Source organism: Argopecten irradians, unplaced genomic scaffold (assembly GCF_041381155.1).
Source record: "Argopecten irradians isolate NY unplaced genomic scaffold, Ai_NY scaffold_0103, whole genome shotgun sequence".
In the NCBI taxonomy this organism is placed as follows: Eukaryota; Metazoa; Mollusca; class Bivalvia; order Pectinida; family Pectinidae; genus Argopecten; species Argopecten irradians.
The window spans coordinates 41630-62366 of NW_027187570.1; the positions used below are offsets into that span (position 1 = coordinate 41630).

The following is a 20737-nucleotide window of genomic DNA, read 5'->3' on the forward strand; positions in this document are numbered from 1 at the left end:
CGCACACGATGTTGTTTTATGCAATTTGCTGATATTTAGGCTATCGAATTGAGTATTTGGAAAATTAAGCCTGTCTTCTTTATAGAATAAGTATCATTTTGGTATCATTTTAGTAATAACCACCCTCACTTTGTTAGAATCATAACTGTATGGAAGCGCATGAGTGATGAAAATGATAGTAATTTCAGTTGTCAGTAGAGACGTTTAAATAACATGGACTTAAGTGAAATCTACATATTCTGTCCTGGTTTCTGTATTTGCCAGCGTTTTATCATTGGAATGGTAAGAACAGACCAGCCAACACATTGCCAGATGTAACCACGACAGGATCATCTATTTGTGGTGACAGTGGCGGTACTACCAGCCCTTGGTATTCAGTGGTGCGATATCTTCGCAGAGAGACATGCGACTTGCACTTAAGCCATCGGTTCCCTGTTTAAGACCAAATCGTGAGCTCAACATTTGTGTTCCACCAGTAGCTGTAGGTGGATGGTGCTGACACTGTGTTGTTTATGGTAGCTTAGCCTGGAAGCAAACCGAAACAAAGAACGAGTTCAAGTAGGAAAGGAGGAAGGATTTCGGAAATATTGTTTTAGAATTATTTTATTATATATATATATTTTACAACACTCTAGAAAACTAGTAAGATCAACATAAATGAACCACTCATGTTTGTCCGGGCGGAAGCTTGCGAGGGGTTATACTGTGGGCACAAATCAGAAAGGCAAGTGTGTTACCACTATGCCGCCCAACCTTAATTAATGATGATATCAACTCAGGTAAAAATAAATGCAGAAAAAACAATAAATCAATGTTGTCACAAAATACATTAATCACCCAGAAAATATACAATATACATATATACAAAGAACAGTTATATTTCATCGAGTGGGGTGAAAACTTTGATATTTTTCACAAGTGCGAAACAAAGTTTTCACCTCACGAGATGAAATGTAACTGTTATTCATCAAAAAAAGAAATATTCTATTTATTACATTTTTATATGTCCTTGTACAAGTATTTCAGTCTGTCCTTTTACCTATTTGTTCCACCTTTATTCATTTCCCGCTTACTAATTTAGTTCCGCACATGATGCGCAAACGAAAAAAAAAAACTTAAATAATCAAATGTCAAACATTTATGGAAAATGAACAAAAGAAAAGTAGGAAAGATGCGTGTAATATAACACTTTAGGTATGGTATTTAAAAAAAAAGGGTTTCGAACAAAAATGTAATAAAAAACGCTAATACACAGGTAGTGTATATAAACTATAATTATAATATGATAACTATTCCAACATACAGGGATTGTACAGTAATTATAAGAGGCATTAGAATTTCAACGTTAAATGACGAATATTGGCTACACAACCACGTGTCTGTAAATTCCAATAAATATGGCCTTAAAATTGCTTAATTTCAAGGATGAAGTTGATTTGAGCGCATCGGAGGAGCAACATTTATAAAGTCATATTTTATTCACTTGAGCAAAAGACATTTACTGATGCAGATATGAATTAATATTTTTTTAGATATACATATATTTCTTGAATCTGATATTATTGCAAAAACGAAAACCACAAATTTAAGGTTTTTAGGTTTTCTTCAAATGCCAGTAATATTTGTATTGCTTTGCATAAATAAATTCTTAAACCTGTTTTGACAGATAAGAGTTAGTTGTATCAGTTATGTATATATAAAATATATGATATCTAATAACTTAAAAAGAAGTCCTCCGATACGATGGTTGAAAACAAAATATAAAAAACATATATATTTTTTTAATTTTGATTATGTTTCTTAATACAGTTTCGAAATCACACAACATTACACGATCTGTGATGTGCGCACAGTGTATGCACGATGAGAAAACGATATGATAAATGTGCGATTGTATCGTGCAGGCGAATGTGCGCATGATTTGCGAAGAAAATGAAGTATGTGCGATGCTTATCGTGATCGTTATGCATTTAGGAATTGATTACAAATAATGTAAAATAGTTCGGAACAGAAAGAAAAACAAAAGATGACGTACACATAGTTTGTGTAAAATCTTCAATAAAATTATATTTCCAAGCTTATCCATATTGTTGTCTATCTTAAAAGAAAAAAAAAGCCAAAGCGAATATTTCCTTTTATAAATAAGCTTCATGGACTAACATCATCAATGTAAGAACACACAAAACAATCTTTGTCATGTTGTGTTGATGAATATAGATTAAAAACACATTATATTTGTTTACTCCGGGATCGTTCTCTAGCCATTGGTAGGCTTACAACATTCCAAGCAAGTCAAGCTCCCAGAAGACATATCAATGTGGAAGAATCGGGAACGCCGCCTACATATACTACAATACCCGATTCTAGACCTCCACTGATTCAAGATATCGTCGAATTTCCTTTCTAATCTATCATGATTTTCGTTTGAAAGATCAATGCTATTTTTTAATTCGACCAATTCTGCCGCACTAGGTTGATCACGTTTAAGGGAATCTACTGATGTCTGAAGAAACCCAAAGACATTTTCAATTTCCGCCCCTTTTTCTTCAATAGCTTTGGTCACGCTCTTCACAGAATCTTTTACTTCCTTACTCAGTTGTTCTTTTACTTTGGCTACATTTTCGTTTGTATTGGCTTCAATTTCAGCCCCTGTTTTGTTGATAGCTTCGGTTATGCTCTCAACGAAATCTTTTATTTCTTCTTCCGATTCCGCTTTTACTCTGGCTACATTTTCGTCTGCATTGGCTTCAATTTCTGCCCCGTTTTCGTCAGTAGCTTTGGTCATGCTCTCTACGGAATCGTTTATTTCCACTTCCAATTCCGCATTTACTTTTGCTGCATTTTTGTCTGCATTGGCCTCATTTTCTGCTTCTTTTGCTTCAGCAGCGTTGCTCTTAGTTGAATCTTTCTCTTCACTTTTATATTTCGTTAATAATTTGCTTGTATTTTTGTCTGTATGGGCTGCAATTTTTTAGTGTCGTCAACAGTTTTGTTGATAGTGTTCATTTTCCCATCTAATCCTCCCAATTCCTTTATTACTTTGGCTGCATGTTCTGCCGTTTCCTTTGTTATTACCCCGGTCATCCTTTCCTCTGCATCTCCCACCGTCTGGTCAAAATGGTCCATCTGTTCTTTGTGTTCATCAGTCATCTTCTTATCTGACGCTTCGATTGTTTCTCGCATGTCGGATATTTCCTGAGCTGAAATTGATAATCGCATTTTGTGTTAAATTTGATACGGCTATGTAACGTAATAACAAAATCGTTAAATGCAATCTTATGCTGAAACTTCAATCTTATTTGGGAGTTTTTCTTTTACCTCCCAAAACATTAATCATTAGATTGCTGGTATCATAACAAGACACTGACCAGAATTTAAAAGCCAAAAGTATGATAAAGATTGTTCGAAATTAATCGATTTAAATACGACAGATTCCTTGTGCATAAAACAATCATTTCTTTGGGCAAAATAATTGATCTTATTTAAATAGAATGATGTCACTCTTGTATCTGGCAAATCCTGCTGTACACTCAAACTTTTAATATGAAAAATATGATGTGGTACCGGTATATTATTTTAACACTGGTTTATAGTACATTTCCCACAACACATCTAGACACTTTATGATGATTTATGTAGGATTTATTAATTTGAACATGTATATTTTTGAGAAAATATGAAGATTATCTTAAGTGGCATTACATTCTAGCAAGTACATGGGTAATTGTGCAAATGTGAGACTTGTACGACGAAAGATCCGACACAGCTTGGCGTAAATTCTGTCTTAGCATTGTTATTAGTCTGGCAGGGCCAGATATTGCTTCCGTATTCATACTGTTATAATATTAAGTAATTCAATATGGAGGTACATCATCGTTTTGTTGAACGTCTTATCAACAGTTAAAGTAATCTAAGAACGTAATCTTTTGTGCGAGTTGCATGTGTGTAGTGCATGTTTATATTTTGGGATTGCGGTTTGTGCAGCGCGGAGCTGATGCCGAATCACAACTGGGAATTCATTTACCGATTTTGTCCTTTGGAACTTATATAATTACAGACGTCTGCTTCTGTTTAGTATTTATAGAATAAAATGTTAGCCAAGATTCTACTCTATCAATATCACTTAAAAGGACAATTTGTTCAAGCTTGTTTACATTTTTCATTATTTCACAGATTATTTCATAAAACTGTACTTCAGTACTCCTTATGAAATATCCTTGACCATATACTGACACAAGATTATGTTTTCCGTGCGTATTTTAATTAATTACAAGGAGGACCTTAAACGTCTATCTATACGTTTTTTAATCGATACTGTGACTCATAGAAGTAAACAGTGCAATTATTTCCAAGATAATTCTTTATTTTAATATTCTAATTAATTGATAGTGACAATGTACAAAGAAATGCACAAAGAAAACTATCACAGGTTGTAAAAAATGCAAATATACCATCAGGATATACAGCCCAGCATTTCGGTTTTCATGATGAACCATCTAATTTTCAGAACCATTATTATATTCAAGCTTAGTCCTTCGCTTATTAGAATATTAATGTTATTTTGTTACGGTATAGAATTGGTACAGTCATCTGTATTGGACTCGGAAACATATAAAGCAATAGTATATAATACTTAAAATATAGACAAAATGTACATGTTCTGTTAATAAATAGATAACGGTATATCGTAGTCAAGTTACTTAATTGCTTCGGTCTAGAAATAAAAAGTTTTAATTTTACCATTTTTTTTTAATTTTTGTTACAGCATCGTCGGATACCCATGGTACCAAAAGAACGTAATGGAGATTTGACACTGGTTTCCGATGGTAGTTGTAGCAACAGACATTTTGGTGATATACAATAAAATATGTTTCAATCAAGGGCAGACATATCATGTAGAGTATTAATGGCCGCATCTTTGTACCGGTCGTATACATATGTGCGCGCACACGAAAACCTATTGTACGCGCGTGGTCTCTGCTTCGTACAGGTAGGCTTATATGTGTCTACAACTCGTTCCCACCAGAGGGCGCAACATGTAGCACTATATCTGGAAGATCACTATATTTTGCGTGGGCTTTTCCCGAACTGAAAATGACCATACTGGACATTGGCTAAGAAGTAGACAACTATTGACTGCAGATTATTTCGTCTGAATGTATATTTTATCGATTCTGTTTGAATTTAAAAAGCTTGTCTGAATAAATTGTCCCTTTAAAGATCGGACGACCCATCAGCTGTGGCACGGGCAATCTCATTGGTCGACAATTATAGTTTACATATCGAGCTGTCGAACAATTAGATTACCCGTTACAAAATCGCTCAAAAACATTTACCTTACTTCCATTCGACAGGTTATCGCATATGAACGCTTTTGCATAGTTTCTGAGCATTCAGAATGCATGCCTTGATATTTAAGGATTCTAAACCATGGCTTGCTACTGGAGCTTATGTCGTTTTATATTTTGTCAGATTGAACATAGATTCAAAGTAAATCGAAGCTCAACCAATCCTCCGAATTTGAAAGTGCTGATAAAGTAGAGTATACAATGTAGGCCATTTTTATAACATTTGACATACCTGTAGATACTGACCAGTAGGAGACGCCTGTGTATACATTGAATACTGATGTCTAATGAAATAGGATAACAGATCTGTATTTAAATTAATTGAATAAGTATACTAAAATACGCTTAATAAAATGCTTTTAAATGGATAGCAATTGTATACATGATGCTGCATGCTTGTGCTAGGGAATTTCATAATATTCATGGATATGAGTTATGGATGATGGCAATAATTGACTGGCGAGAAGGCAAGGGTTTTTTGAAAGCAAAAACTTTTTATTTGTATATTTCGTAGGAGAAATAAACTGACAAGCAATCACTAGGAAAAGCTTCATTTAAACAGGACCACCAGATATCAAAAGTGTCAATTGATGTACATAGGGCTAATAAAGAAGTAAATGAATGCATGTTTAAAAAAAAATCGATGAATAATCACATGCAGAAGAAATGTTTTTTATGTAAAAATTCCAAAATACGACAACGCTAGAAATGCTCACGTCAAAAGGGATTTCTATCGTTTTGTTGAATTCTTGTATTCATTCGATTGAAACAATAAATTTAAACCTAGCTCACCATTTCCTTGGATAATGTTTTTGTTTCCAACCACCGTTGTCTCATTTAAAGTAATGTCCACCTTAGCAGTCGATCGTGTCTGCTGGAACACCTGCTGTAATACATGTGTCCTGTCGACTACAATGTAAAAAAAAATGTACATAAACAAATATTTTTTGATCTCTTAAAAAATGAGATCAGAAGAAGTTAGTACACGTATATGCAGAATTATAAAACTGTACCATACACCTATTTTGTCCTTCTCGTCATTGACCCTCGAGTGGAATTACAGAAGTGGAGTAAAGAAATTAAACGAGTCCCGTACAACTTTGTGAAATTTTCAACATAATTTTTCGGGTATTGGTTGCGTTTACACCATTATGAAATGTATGTGAATATGCTTAATCATTATCATTCTTCTTTATAAATATATAAATATAAAGATCAACAAAGTACGACGACCATTATACAAGCAGTCTTCGTCCTTTTCCGGGCTCTCCATGTAAGGGGTATTTTTTATATAACTTAATGGCGGTCTTAAATGAAGTCACAATTTACATCATCCCATATGTCTCCTGTTCTATGACCTGCTAAGACTTAGATTTTGGACTTCACAATGTACCTGCGTTCTCACAACAAGTGTACCAGATAGTAAGTTGTTATATGCTCTGCTGAAACGTGGTTTCAATATTCTTAATGACCTGTCTTCTTTTCTAGAAATCACTCAGATAACGTGGTTTGTATATAGGTAATGTATTAAGCTGATCACCAGCACATGTACATATAATAGGCGAATTGACCTATACAAAATTTATATGTCAATAAGCGAAAAACATTTCTTAAAACACATACGATTATTAAAAAACTTACGTTGTCCACATAAAGGTTCCAGATTAGCCATCGCTAAATTTTCAGCAGGACATTGCTCATTTTCTTGTTTACCACTTTCTTCACCAGACACATTGTCCTGGTCTTCATTTCTATTGTCGGTATCAACTGTGTCAGAAGGTGTGGTGTAGGTATCAACTGGGTCAGTTGTTGTATCGTTCGTATCAGCTGGGTCAGTTGTTGTATCGTTCGTATCAGCTGGGTCAGTTGTTGTATCGTTCGTATCAGCTGGGTCAGAAGGTGTATAGTCGGTATCAACTGTGTCAGAAGGTGTATAGTCGGTATTAACTGTGTCAGAAGGTGTATTATATTTGGTATCAGCTGGGTCAGCAGGTATATTGTTGGTATCAGCTGTGTAAGAAGGTGTATTGACGGTATCACCTGTGTCAGAAAGTGTATAGTCGGTGTCACTAGTGTCAGAAAGTGTATAGTCGGTATCACCTTTGTCGTTGTTATCAGACGGATTCGAATGTGTATTGTTGGTTTTCGGTTGGGTCAGATCCTGCATTGTTAGTATCAGCTTAGTTAAAAGGTAAACTGTTACTATCAGCTCTATCGGAAGGTGTCTTGTTGGTATCAGCTGGATTAGATGGTGTATTGGAAGTACCAACTGGGTCAGAAGTATCAGCTGCATCAGAACATGTACTGTGAGTATTAGCTGTGTCGGTGTTGTGTAGTTGATACCAGCTGGGCGAGTAGGTGTATTGTTTGCATTAGCTGCTTGCCTGTCTTCGTTGACGGAGTCACCTGTAAAAGAATGCTTTCGGTCTTCTTTAAGGTTGGAATCACTTTTCCCTCCGGATGGATGAGATTGGTTTGAAAGCTTACACTCTGTTAGATTTGTTTGTGCATTCTCGTCCAGTTGCTTGCTTGATTTAGACTGCTTACTGATAGTAACACTGGACGGGCTTAGTTCTGTTGGTCCATGAGCTGGTTGTGTATCGTTGTTATAGGATAGATCAGTGACATCGTGTGAATCAGATGAGCTACACAGATAGCTCGCCATAATGTGTTGTACCCTTCGATTACAGTTCTAAAGTTCGCAATGACGTCTGCCAAATAAATTCGTAAAATGAACCTGGATGACAAAAGAAAAGAAAAAAAAAATAGTCGTTATTTGATACTTCTCACAGTAAAATATAATATGATCCATTTTAATATAAATAATATATAATTGTGATATATGATATATTTAACAAGTGTTAATTGTATGGGAAACCAATACAGAAATACCTCAAATGGTCCCTATAGTCTTAATAATTTTCACAGGCCAGAAGAAGAAGAAGAAAAACAATAAGTCTCCCAAAACAACTCTTATCGAACTTTGTTTTGGGCACTTAATTAATTATCTGATTTCATTAAAAAAAAAAAAAAAAAAAAAAACAAACTCCATATATGGATATTGTTTCACGTTTTGATTTAATAACCATTTTCGTTTCCTGAAACTATTAATTGTTATAACCTGATACGATAACGTGTTGATATCAAAATCTTCCAGGCCTGCATTCTTGTCGGAGGATTAGTTTGATAATCAAAATTTGTAAGGTGTGGGAAGAACTATGTATAAAAGTTTCCAACACCACGACTTATCTAGTACAATTGGTCGTCTGTGCGTGAATCTAAACATGCTGTATATCATGAAGCAATTCTTGATGATATTCACAAAAAAAAGGAAAAGAAAAAGAAAAAACATACGACGATAAAAAGTACGCAACAAGAATGTAGTTTGGGTTTAAGCTCTACATTTTAAACAGGCAATCATCTTGCGGCTAATATAGTAAAACAGGCACTTTTGTGTATCGACTTCTTTCATCCTTTCATTTCTTATATCACTATTTTGACATGATGTATAAGAGAAAATACTATTACATGTAATTAGATGTAGGATAAGGATATTTCAACCTCGGGATCGCAAAATGTGTAAAAAGAATCCCTGCCTCAGTCTCTGGTTCTACCTTCTTTTGTGACCCCTCGGATGGAGTTCCTGTTCACATACTTAATGGAATTTAATTTCAAACAAATGTGCATATTGTCCACGTCTCTTTTGGACAAATAAATAATGTTTCACACGTTTGAGTGAAATGAATTAGTGTGAAATAACTTTCTCCTGCGGGTTGTCCGCTAGGTGGCGGTGTAATGCACGTGCAGGCTACCTGGGTAGGCCAGGTAAGGCAGTTCAGGCAGCGCACCGGGCGAGGACAGTCGGGTTTTAAATTGGCAGCGGACACGCGAGTTACACGTGGGCCATTACACGTGGGCCATTACACGTGGCGATATGAGTGAAGACGATAGTGTGTCTGGAGTTACAGAGACTCATAGGGTTTCAGAACCCTCCTTGTCTGAATTATTTGAGGCTATTAATAATAGTCAGAAGGCATTTCAGAGTCAAATTTCTGAATTAAGGACGGAAATTTCGGCAAAACAGTAGTGTCAAAGATATAGAGTTTAAGAGGCTGAAAGAAGGCTCAGAATTGACCTGGAAAAGAAACGGTAACAAGGACCAACACAAATTCAATTCGGATATTTTGGATATCATTAAACAAACTTTGTGGGGACTGGAAAACGGAAAAACCGAACACTGAGGAATTATTGACGAAAGTTAAAGAAGATATCGAGGAACGGAATAGACATATCAGACTAGCTGATCGTTCCGAATTCGGCTGGGATACGGTCAAGCACTATATGTCTGATCCCATTGCTAAGGATTCAGAAGATTTAAAGAAAATTTACAAGGCAGAGTCGGATGCAAAAAAGGAGAAAGGTAAAAAAGAACAATTGTCGAAGCGGCAGCAGAGACGTTCCGGATATGTTAGACCAGCTCCGTACCCGAGTTTTGCTGTGGGCGCTCCTCCTTCCGGTAACAACATGGCTAATGTACCAGCTGGAGTGTTCGGTGGAGGGAACCAGCTTTTTCGTGGCCCCAGGAAGTTCTGGAGTTATGGGAGTGGAACGTGTTTTGGATGCGGACAGCCGGGACATTTCAGGAGGGAGTGTCCGGCCATTGTTGGACAAGACGGGAAAAACAACCCACACTCCAAATGACAAGTGCGAGATAGGGAAGCGAGACAAGGCACAGAACTTGATATTAGATAAGTATATTGATTATTATGATACTGAAGATAGAGATCATGGTGTTCAGTTAGATGACGAGATAGAGCTCACTGATAATTATTTTGAGTACGAACAAGGAGAAAAGGAGATAGTTGTGAAAGGTAGATTGAAAAAATGTATCGACTTTTGGAAGACATTTTGTAGTAATGATTTTGTGTTAGATGTTATTCAGAATGGTTACAAGATACCTTTTATTTCTACTCCTTGTAAGATGGTTTTGTCGAATAATAAATCAGCATTAGGTCATCCAAAGTTTGTTAAAGAGGCCATTACTGAGTTATTAAGGAAAGGTTTAATAATAGAATGTGATGAAGCTCCCCTAGTTGTACTGTGTCTATACAATCCAATGGGAAGAAAAGATTGATTTTGGATCTTAGAGCAGTAAATGTCCATTTGTGGAAAGAGAAAGTTAAGTTTGATGATATTAGGACTGCTCTGACGTATATTTCAGAGGAGGCGTGGATGTATAAGTTTGATATTCATTCAGCATATCACCATATAGATATTTTTCCTGATCATACAAAGTTTTTAGGGTTTGCATGGTTGTTTGAGGGAAAAGTGAGATATTTCAAATTTCTGGTGCTCCCTTTCGGGATTCGAATAGCTCCATACTTATTTACTAAGGTCATTGGGGCTTTGATAGGCAAGTGGCGAGGTGAAGGGTTGAAGATTTTGATGTATTTAGACGATGGGCTTGGGGCTCATAGTGATAGGCATCAATGTGTTGTTCAGAGTGAACATGTAAAATCAGATCTGATTCTTTCAGAATTTGTTCCTAAGGCAGAGAAGTCCTTTTCCAGTGCAATGTTTGACATTTTTAGGGAATATAATTAACACAGAGGAAGGGTTATTATCTATTCCTGATTACAGAATTCTAAGAGCTAAGTCCTGTTTTGAGGAACTGATTAAAATTGGTGAGCAAGGTCGTTCAGTGCTAGTTAGGAAACTTGCCAAATGTACAGGTCATATCATATCAATGTCGCTGGTGTTCGGTAGTGTAACTCAGTTGATGACTCGGAGTATGAGCATGCAGATCGCAGGTACATCTTCTTGGAATGAGTCAGTACAGTTAAATGAACAATCTAGGGAAGAAGTCAAATTTTGGGACAGAAACATAGATGTTCGAAATAAGTGTCCTTTGAGATTTGAATCCAAATATCATACATTAGTTTACTCTGATGCGAGTTCCACAGGATTTGGCGGTTATTGTGTTGAATCTATAGAGGGTGTGTGTCAGGGCTTATGGAGGGAGTGCGATATGAGTCGTAGTTCTACCTGGAGGGAGTTGACTGCTGTTTGTCAGGTATTAAAATCTCTTGTTTGTTTCTTGGAAGGAAAGAGAGTTAAATGGTTCTCGGATAACCAGGGGGTTGTTTCAATTGTTGAAAAGGGTAGTATGAAGTCAGATTTACAGTCTGTAGCTCTTATCATATATGAGGCGTGTTGTGCAAACAATATCAAATTAGAGATGGCATGGGTACCTCAGTCAGATAACGAGCGAGCTGATTACCTGAGCAGAATTGATGATCCAGATGATTGCGCCATTAGTCCTAAGATTTTTTCTTCAACTTAGTAACCTTTGGGGTCCTTTTGAAGTGGACTGGTTTGCCTCTTTTTATAATGATAAACATCCAGTGTTTTACTCAAGGTTTTGGAATCCTGGATTAGCAGGCATGGATGCTTTTTCCATTGATTGGGCTGGTAAAAATGGGTGGTTTGTAACACCAGTTTATTTGATTACAAGAGTAATTCTTTACATGAAATCATGTATGGCCTTTGGAGCGTTAATTGTTCCAGTTTGGAAGTCCGGGAGGTTTTGGCCCATTTTGTGTCCAAATGGAGATGGTTTTATACCTGCTGTTAAAGATGCTCGATTTCTTCCACAGGCAGAGAATGTTTGTCTGCAGGGAAGGGGAAGTAATTCTGTATTTAGTGAAAGAAAGCTGCCATTTAGAATGCTAGCTTTGTACATGGACTTTCGTGAAAATGCTTTATAAGTTTATAGTATAAAATTTCTGAAAATTGCGTTGTTTCACAACGTTGGAAAATATGATGTCTGTATGACAAATGTTATGCTAGTGTTTTATCACTAGTGGGTTTGAGTTTGTATAACTCATGTATGTTAGCATGTGTGCTAAGTTGGTCTGTATGACCAGGTTGCTAGGTGTATCCTAGTTTTGAGATAATGCATTGTTGCATAATGGAGTAAGAATTGATTGGTTGACTAATTAAGTGTGTGATTTAATTTGAGTATTCTGAAAGTGTTTTTTGAGTAAATTAATTTAAGAACTTTTCATACTTATTTGTATTTTTCTCTATAAATTTATTTTTGCAGAAAAATAAAAAAGAGATTTTAGAATTGCCACAAAGCTTGAAATGTCTGGCGGAAGGATTACCAGAACTGTTGTTAAATGCAAAAGCAGATAAAACTGTCCAGAAATATTATTATGGTTTTCAAAAGTGGACAAAGTGGGCTAGCGCTAATAATGTAGCGGTGTTTCCTGTTAAACCGTTACATCTTTGCTTATTTTGTAAATTTTTGACATCAAATGGAACTAGTCAAAGTGTGTTAACGGAGATTTTTTATAGTGTCAGATGGGTACATTTATCAGTGGGTGAGAGTTCCCCTACTGATCATTGTCTTGTTAAAAATGTTTTTGAAGGTGCTAAAAGAAAAGTGGCTAGACCTATTATTAAAAAGGATGTTATAACTGTTGAAATTTTAGAGAAATTATTTGATAAATATTATGATCCTTCTGATTTACTGGTGCAGAGAATTATTACAATTTCTTTATTGTGTTATTCAGGCTTTTTAAGGAGTGCAGAGGTCCTGTGTCTCATGAGATGTGATGTAAAGCTTTCCTCCACCCACATGGAAATTTTCATAGAAAAATCTAAAACTGACATATACCGCGATGGAGCTTGGGTTGTAATCGCCAGGACAGGGACAAGATTGTGTCCAGTTAGTAATGTGGAGCTCTATTTTAAGTTGGCTAATCTGTATGAGGACAAAGCTGAATTTATTTTTCGGAATGTGACAAAGCATCAGGACCAGTATGTGCTGAGGAAAAACAATAAACCAATGCTTTATAATAGGCTACGTGAACAATTTATTCAATTTTATCAGCCTATTGTTCCGGATATATCGAGGTTCGGTTTACATAGTTTTAGAGCCGGTGGTGCTACAGCTGCAGCCAGTAATGGAGTTCCAGACAGATTATTTAAAAGACATGGTCGATGGCGTTCTGAAACAGCTAAAGATGGATATGTGAAAGACAGTCTACCAGAGAGATTAACAGTGTCCAAGAATTTGAGTTTATAAGTTTATAGATTTATTATAATATTGATGAACTCTGTTAAAAACTGTTTATTTTAGTTGTGATAGTAAAAGTATATTTTCCATGGGTGGAGGATAGCTAAGTCGATATAGGCTAAATTTAGGTGGGTGTACATGTATATATATTGCCTGTTCTTTTAGTTCATCGCATGGTGTGTTGTGGACAGTCTGTATGTGTTTGTTATTCATTGCCACCTGGACGGTGGCCTGCGGGAGAAAATGTTTCACACGTTTGAGTGAAATGAATTAGTGTGAAATAACTTTCTCCCGCGGGTTGTCCGCTAGGTGGCGGTGTAATGCACGTGCAGGCTACCTGGGTAGGCCAGGTAAGGCAGTTCAGGCAGCGCACCGGGCGAGGACAGTCGGGTTTTAAATTTTAGTTAATTATACAATTGTGGAAGTATGGATACCAAGATTGTATATTGGTTATATTAATTTTTTGATAAATTGATTGTTAATCTAAAACATTGTCATAGATTAAAAGGCATCGCACGGTGCGTTGTGGACAGTCTGTATGTGTTTGTTATTCATTGCCACCTGGACGGTGGCCTGCGGGAGAACATTCATGTAGTGCATTATTGCTGCAAATACAGACCATCCTTGTTAATGAGATTTTTCGTGACCAAAAAAAAAAAAAAAAGCCATGGCACCCATCACACAATGAAATTAAATCTGATTCGATACCTATATATTCGTATAGATAGAACCTATCAGCAGCGTTTAAGGTTGAAATTGAATAACAGACGCGTTTTAAAACAATTGATTAAGTTTTTTTCCGAAATCAAAATAACGTCGTCCAAATTCCCGCCTTCACATGTTTGTTTTGGTTTTATTGACTTATTTCTTACCCATGCTGCGGAAGGTTTTGTAAGGAGTAAAATAAGTATTTGGGAATGATGACTAAATAATGTTAAAAAGAAACCAGTAGAGGAATGTCAAGAGAAATGGGTACATGTGGTTAATGACGATCAGCTAGGGTGTACATAGTTATAGTAAGGGTAAGCAAGGCGTCAGTAGATAAGGAGATGATAGTTAAAAGAGGATGGACAAGGATTTGAGAGTTACATAAAGGTTTAGAAGATGAAGTTAGAGTATTCGCAGTTTAAGGGTGGGTAGACAAGGCGATGATGGTTAAGAGGCATATAAATAGCACGATGTTGAATTTCACAGATGAACAAATACACCCGTAAAATTAATCAAGGGAGATACCAAAATGTTTGTCTGAAAATGTAGTTTCTCAACATCCCCAATAATTTGATGAAGATGCTAGCAGTTTCTCCTATACAGTAACTTTGATGTCAAATATAACAGGAAATAATTACAGTAATTATTTCCAGCTACATTTGACATCAAAGTTGTTACTATTTGGGCATATCACATTGAGGTAAATTCTTTAAATCGCTACTAGTCCTGAATGCCTAACTGAAATTTGATGAAATTTAGTTTGGAGCATTATTAGGCAAAGAAGATTTAATTTTGTATGAACAGAGGCTGTGGCTCCCTTTTTGCAAAAATAGAATGTCTGTAATAAGGTGGAAAGGGAAAATAACAACAACAAAACCTTTCTTGGAGAATGGCAGCATTTACGGAGCAATAAGACTAATATAACTGATATGAAAGTATTCAATGATCACGAAACATCCAAGTGAGCTATGAGAACCCTCTGGGCCGCCTTTTTATTAGAAAGACACTGCCATCAAATTGCAGTAATTTGTAATCTTTGGTAAGTACTCAGTTCTCTACATCGCATTTTAGAACAAACATATACAGATATATACCCGGTATACAAAGTACACTGCTCAAAGGTTATATATATATATATATATAAACATATTGTGCCAAATCTGGAAGGTGGGGATGATGTTTATTAACACTATCTTGTTAAAGTTTATATTTAGTCGAATAGTTATCTGATACAGTGATTGAAGCATATATAATTCTGACTATTACTGAAACTAGTCAGGTTCCAGTTGCGAGTACCACCAACATAATGGATCATAACCAATCAGTTGGTTGTTGAAGGTGGTTTAAGACAACAGTCGTCCTGGTCAGACTATTGCTACACGTAACATGGTTTTCAAACAGGACGACGACACCAAGACACACGGGGTTACAGACACTCAAAAAATATTGGAAAACACCAATACCAAATAGCAGAAACCCCATTTCGTTACAAAGTTGTTATGCATCGATTATAAAAATATATGTACTAGTGTACAATGTATATGTATATGGATTTACTTACATTTTCATATATGTAATAGTCTTATATACATGTACTTCTAAATTAAGTCTTGCTTCTTGATAGTAGTCAAATGATAAAATCGTACTTTTTGATAATGGTTTTGATTTAAAGAATGTAACTCTGCTGCATGTTTGTATTTAGCAGCAATGCCTTCTCTTATTATCTGTTTAACATTAAATCTGCATATAAATATGCATTCTTTTTATGCGTTAACCTCGCACGATTAGTGACGGGTCGTCACGCTTGGACTGTTGTGATTGTTCAAGTCTAAGTTTATATATCACAAGTGCACTCCTACATTGATCGTATCAAAACTTAAACTTGTGTGAAATTCTTAAAGTAGATTTTTGTTCATAACATTTAAAACCGTTCTAGAAACTTTTTATTTTTCTCAGTTACAAATATACATATACGTATAACTTATACAAAAAAATAATATACTGATAGTTTCCTTCCTGTTATATAAACGTGTGGTGGACCTTCATGGTAGCTTGGTGGTCTGTCTGAGCTCGTTTGGCTGTATAGTGCCTCTTATTGGCATTGTCTTGCCGATCTCATATAACACAAGTACTAGAATTGTTATGCCAAGTAATCTAGGTATAAGATCATGTATTCCCGACGTGATCAGTGCTATATGTACGTATACTGACATACAACCATTTGTAATGTATATTATATGTGTATATATGGGACAAAGACGTAATAACGACAATGTTAGCAATAATATTTGTCAAATTTTCAAGGCGACCCGCCCGTTTATTAAGATACAATCATATGATACGGGAAGTGGTATTTATGTATATAATATATTAAAAATGATTGTTCGCATGTATACGTCCTATGCAATTCTTTTTTCATTCTTACATCATATATCATTATTTTCATATATTTAGCTTACTCTTTGCGCCCGATGTCTTTATAGTTATAACTGTCCACACATTGAATCCAACCTTATCTTTCAAAAATAATTTTAAATTTCATAGATTGTTATATCAAGTAAGAAATAATTGTATATAGTCAAAATACATTGCCTGTTGCCAAATCCATTTGTTTTATTGCAATAACGTTTATTGAAATAAAATGAACAGATTTATAGACAACAATTATTTTGAGAGTAATACTACATGAACAATGTACTAGTTTGTTCTTGACTTAACGTTATCATCTACGGTTGTCTCCAGTTATCAAAACGTGTGTATTAAAAGTTGTTTTCTAAATGTATTTGTATCTTGTCGTGGATCTAAATTTTCATGCTGGCCGCCATTTGCCGATGTGATTGTCTATTCAACATACACTTAATCGAGTTAACAGACATTTTGGCGCATAATAATGTACATATAATAATTTATTTCATTGTAATTACAGAAAATCAGCATTCCTGAGAGGAATAAAGTGAGATTGAAGATTGGTATGCTCATTGCGAGCCTGAAGTTATGAGATCAATAAAAGATCCGTTGTCAAATTAAAGAAGATTTTGTTAAGATCAATGACTGTATAGCTTGGTTAAGGACAGTTTTCAAAGATATATAAATAGATGATAAGTAAGGCGTGAATCTAAACATGCTGTATATCATGAAAGCAATTCTTGATGATATTCACAAAAAAAGGAAAACAAAAACCATACGACGATAAAAAGTACGCAACAACAATGTAGTTTGGGTCTAAGCTCTACATTTTAAACAGGCAATCTTCTTGAGGGTAATATAATAAAACAGGTACATTTGTGTATCGACTTCTTTCATCCTTTCATCTCTTATATCACTATTTTGACATGATATATACGAGAAAATACTATTACATGTAATTAGATGTAGGATAAGGATATTCCAACCTCGGGATCGCAAAATGTGTAAAAAGAATCCCTGCCTCAGTCTCTGGTTCTACCTTCTTTTGTGACCCCTCGGATGGAGTTCCTGCTCACAAACTTAATGGAATTTAATTTCAAACAAATGTGCATATCGTCCACGTCTCTTTTGGACAAATAACATTCATGTAGTGCATTATTGCTGCAAATACAGACCATGCTTGTAAATGAGATTTTTCGTGACAAAAAAAAAAAAAAAAAAAAAAAAAAACCAGCCATGACACCCATCACACAATGAAATTAAATCTCATTCGATACCTATATATTCGTATAGATGGAACCTATCAGCAGCGTTTAAGGTTGAAATTGATTAACAGACGGTTAAGGTAGTATGTAAATGGTGTTGGCATTAGAAGAATTGGAACTTAGGTGTGGGTAAAGAAGAATTTATATGTAATAATAAGAATGACTAAAGGAGGTATTGGTAGTTAGGGTGTTAATTGGTTCTGAAGGAATGGGTAAAGAAGGAAAGAAGGCGTTGATAATTAAATAAGCGTTTGTACTTAAGAGGTGGGTAAAGAAGATGTTGGTGGTTAAAGAATTAAACCTGAAGGGGTGGGTAAGGAGGGTGTTGATGGTTAGGGCGTTAATTAGTACTTAAAGTGTGGGTAAATAAGGTGTGGGCATTTAAAGAATTTGCCCTGAACGGGTGGTAAGGGAATGCACTGGTGGTTAAATAATTGGTACGTAAAGGGTGGGTAAAGAAGGTGTTGGTTAAAGAATTTGCACTTATGGCGTGGGCAAGCAATTAGTTGGTGGTTAAAGAATTGGACCTTACGGGGTGGGTAAGGAAGGTGTTGGTGATTTTAAAAAAAATGGTACTAGAAGGGTGGATAAAGAAGAATTGATACTTATGATGTGGGTAAAGAAGGTGATGTAGTAAAATAATTTGTACTTAAGGGGTGGGTAAAGAAGGTAATGGTGGTTAGGGTAATGATACTGAAGGGATAGGTAAAGAGGTGAAGAAGGTATTCGTGATTAGGGTGTTGGTACTTAAAATGTGTGGGTAAAGAAGTTGTTTGTAGTTAGGGTGTTGGAACTAAGGTGTGTGGACAAGGTGTTGGCGATCAAGTTGTTTGCAATCTTAGACAGATAGAGTTAGGGTTAAGGTAGTTAAAGCAAATAGACAATGTGTACATGGTTACGGTAATGGCAGTTTAAGATATCATTAGTTAGGGCGAGGGAAGGGTGTTTAATATCTTTGGTAGTGCGGGTAGCTAAGTATGGGACGTGTTTGAGCATATAGAAAGGCGGCAGATTGAAGGGGTTTCGTTCGGCGAAGGATACTAAATTGGTAATTACTTAGTGTGAAGATTGAAGTGGAGGATACAATAACTATTAAATAGGAAGATAGTCGAGCTGAAGTATGTGCCTATTTCTATATTTTGGTTATCAATGAAAAACATAATAACTCATCTGATTTTCATTGTGTAATGCTAGTTTTAACATCTAGATGAATTTCTACCAGCTCAATAATGCACCAGACCCGATAACATCCAATTGGTGGCTTCCCTTTGTCTGATAAACTGTCAATGAAACTATAACTGCGATTTTTGAAAGCATAATAGATATCAGTTACTTGGTGAAGCTTTACTGTTACGTAAATTCACAAATTGTGTGATGTTATGTAATCTAGTAGAGTTAGAGATGAAATGATATATTTTCTGTACTCAGTATAGAATTCTAAGACTCACCTCCAGATGCGCTTATCTTCCTTTCAGGTAAATAGTTTGTGTAAATTGTAGTTGATTAAATATAAATCCAGGTAATGTTCTTTTAAAAATACACAATAGAAATTCCCAGAAGTCGTTTAATTTTAGAATAAACTCATGCGCTGACTATGTGCACAGGCCAATACACAATATTGATATGTATTGTTTGACATTGTTGAAGATTCCACTATTATTGACCATATATATACAGTTGGCAGCACACTAAAATTTACATGTGTATACCTTGTGCATTAGGTTTAGACTACATATAGACATGGTATGCACAAGGTTGACACTACGGATAGACAAAATATGCACTAGATTTACACTACATGTAGATATGGTGTACACTAGGTTTACAGTACAAATAGACATTGATTACACTAGGTTTACACTACAGGTAGACATGGTGTCACTAGGTTTACACTACAGGTAGACATTGTGTACACTAGGTTTACACTACAGGTAGACATTGATTACACTACGTTTACACTACAGGTAGACATGGTGTCACTAGGTTTACACTACAGGTAGACATTGTGTACACTAGGTTTACACTACAGGTAGACATTGATTACACTAGGTTTACACTACAGATAGATATGGTGTCACTACGTTTACACTACAGATAGACATGGTGTACACTTGGTTTACACTACAGATAGACATGGTGTCACTACGTTTACACTACAGATAGATATGGTGTCACTACCTTTACACTACAGGTAGACCTGGTGTCACTACGTTTACACTACAGGTAGACATGGTGTCACTACGTTTACACTACAGGTAGACATGGTGTCACGACGTTTACACTACATGTAGACATGGTGTCACTAGGTTTACACTACAGGTAGACATGGTGTCACTACGTTTACACTACAGGTAGACATGGTGTCACGACGTTTACACTACAGGTAGACATTGTGTACACTAGGTTTACACTACAGGTAGACATTGTGTCACTACGTTTACACTACAGGTAGACATGGTGTCACGACGTTTACACTACATGTAGACATGGTGTCACTACGTTTACACTACAGGTAGACATGGTGTCACTACGTTTACACTACATGTAGATATGGTGTCACAAGGTTTACACTACAGATAGACATGGTGTCACTAGGTTTACACTACAGATAGACATGGTGTCACTAGGTTTACACTACAGGTAGACATGGTGTCACTACGTTTACACTACAGGTAGACATGGTGTCACGACGTTTACACTACATGTAGACATGGTGTCGCTACGTTTACACTACAGGTAGACATGGTGTCACTACGTTTACACTACATGTAGATATGGTGTCACTAGGTTTACACTACAGGTAGACATGGTGTCACTACGTTTACTCTACAGGTAGACATGGTGTCACTAGGTTTACACTACAGGTAGACATGGTGTCACGACGTTTACACTACATGTAGATATGGTGTCACTACGTTTACACTACA

At 35.8% G+C, this 20737-nt stretch overlaps 3 protein-coding genes across 3 annotated transcripts; 2 read left to right on the plus strand and 1 right to left on the minus strand.

Annotated features, from left to right (window-relative positions):
• Positions 1-1766: 1766 nt before the first annotated feature.
• LOC138311761 (uncharacterized) lies at positions 1767-19369 on the minus strand. The gene is made up of 4 exons (XM_069252972.1): positions 19259-19369; positions 6990-8085; positions 6141-6257; positions 1767-3200 (listed from the first exon to the last, which is right to left on the minus strand). Exons 2-4 carry the CDS (start codon positions 8011-8013, stop codon positions 2929-2931), a joined length of 1413 nt encoding a protein of 470 aa, XP_069109073.1. The 5' UTR covers positions 8014-8085; positions 19259-19369; the 3' UTR covers positions 1767-2928.
• Positions 9814-12083, plus strand: LOC138311759 (uncharacterized). The gene is made up of 3 exons (XM_069252970.1): positions 9814-10219; positions 10570-10676; positions 10885-12083. Exons 1-3 carry the CDS (start codon positions 9814-9816, stop codon positions 11689-11691), a joined length of 1320 nt encoding a protein of 439 aa, XP_069109071.1. The 3' UTR covers positions 11692-12083.
• On the plus strand, positions 12400-14256 carry LOC138311762 (uncharacterized; the record flags this gene model as incomplete). The annotated part of the gene is made up of 1 exon (XM_069252973.1): positions 12400-14256. A coding segment is annotated over one exon (1041 nt), but the record flags the coding sequence as incomplete, so codon positions are not given.
• Positions 19370-20737: the final 1368 nt, after the last annotated feature.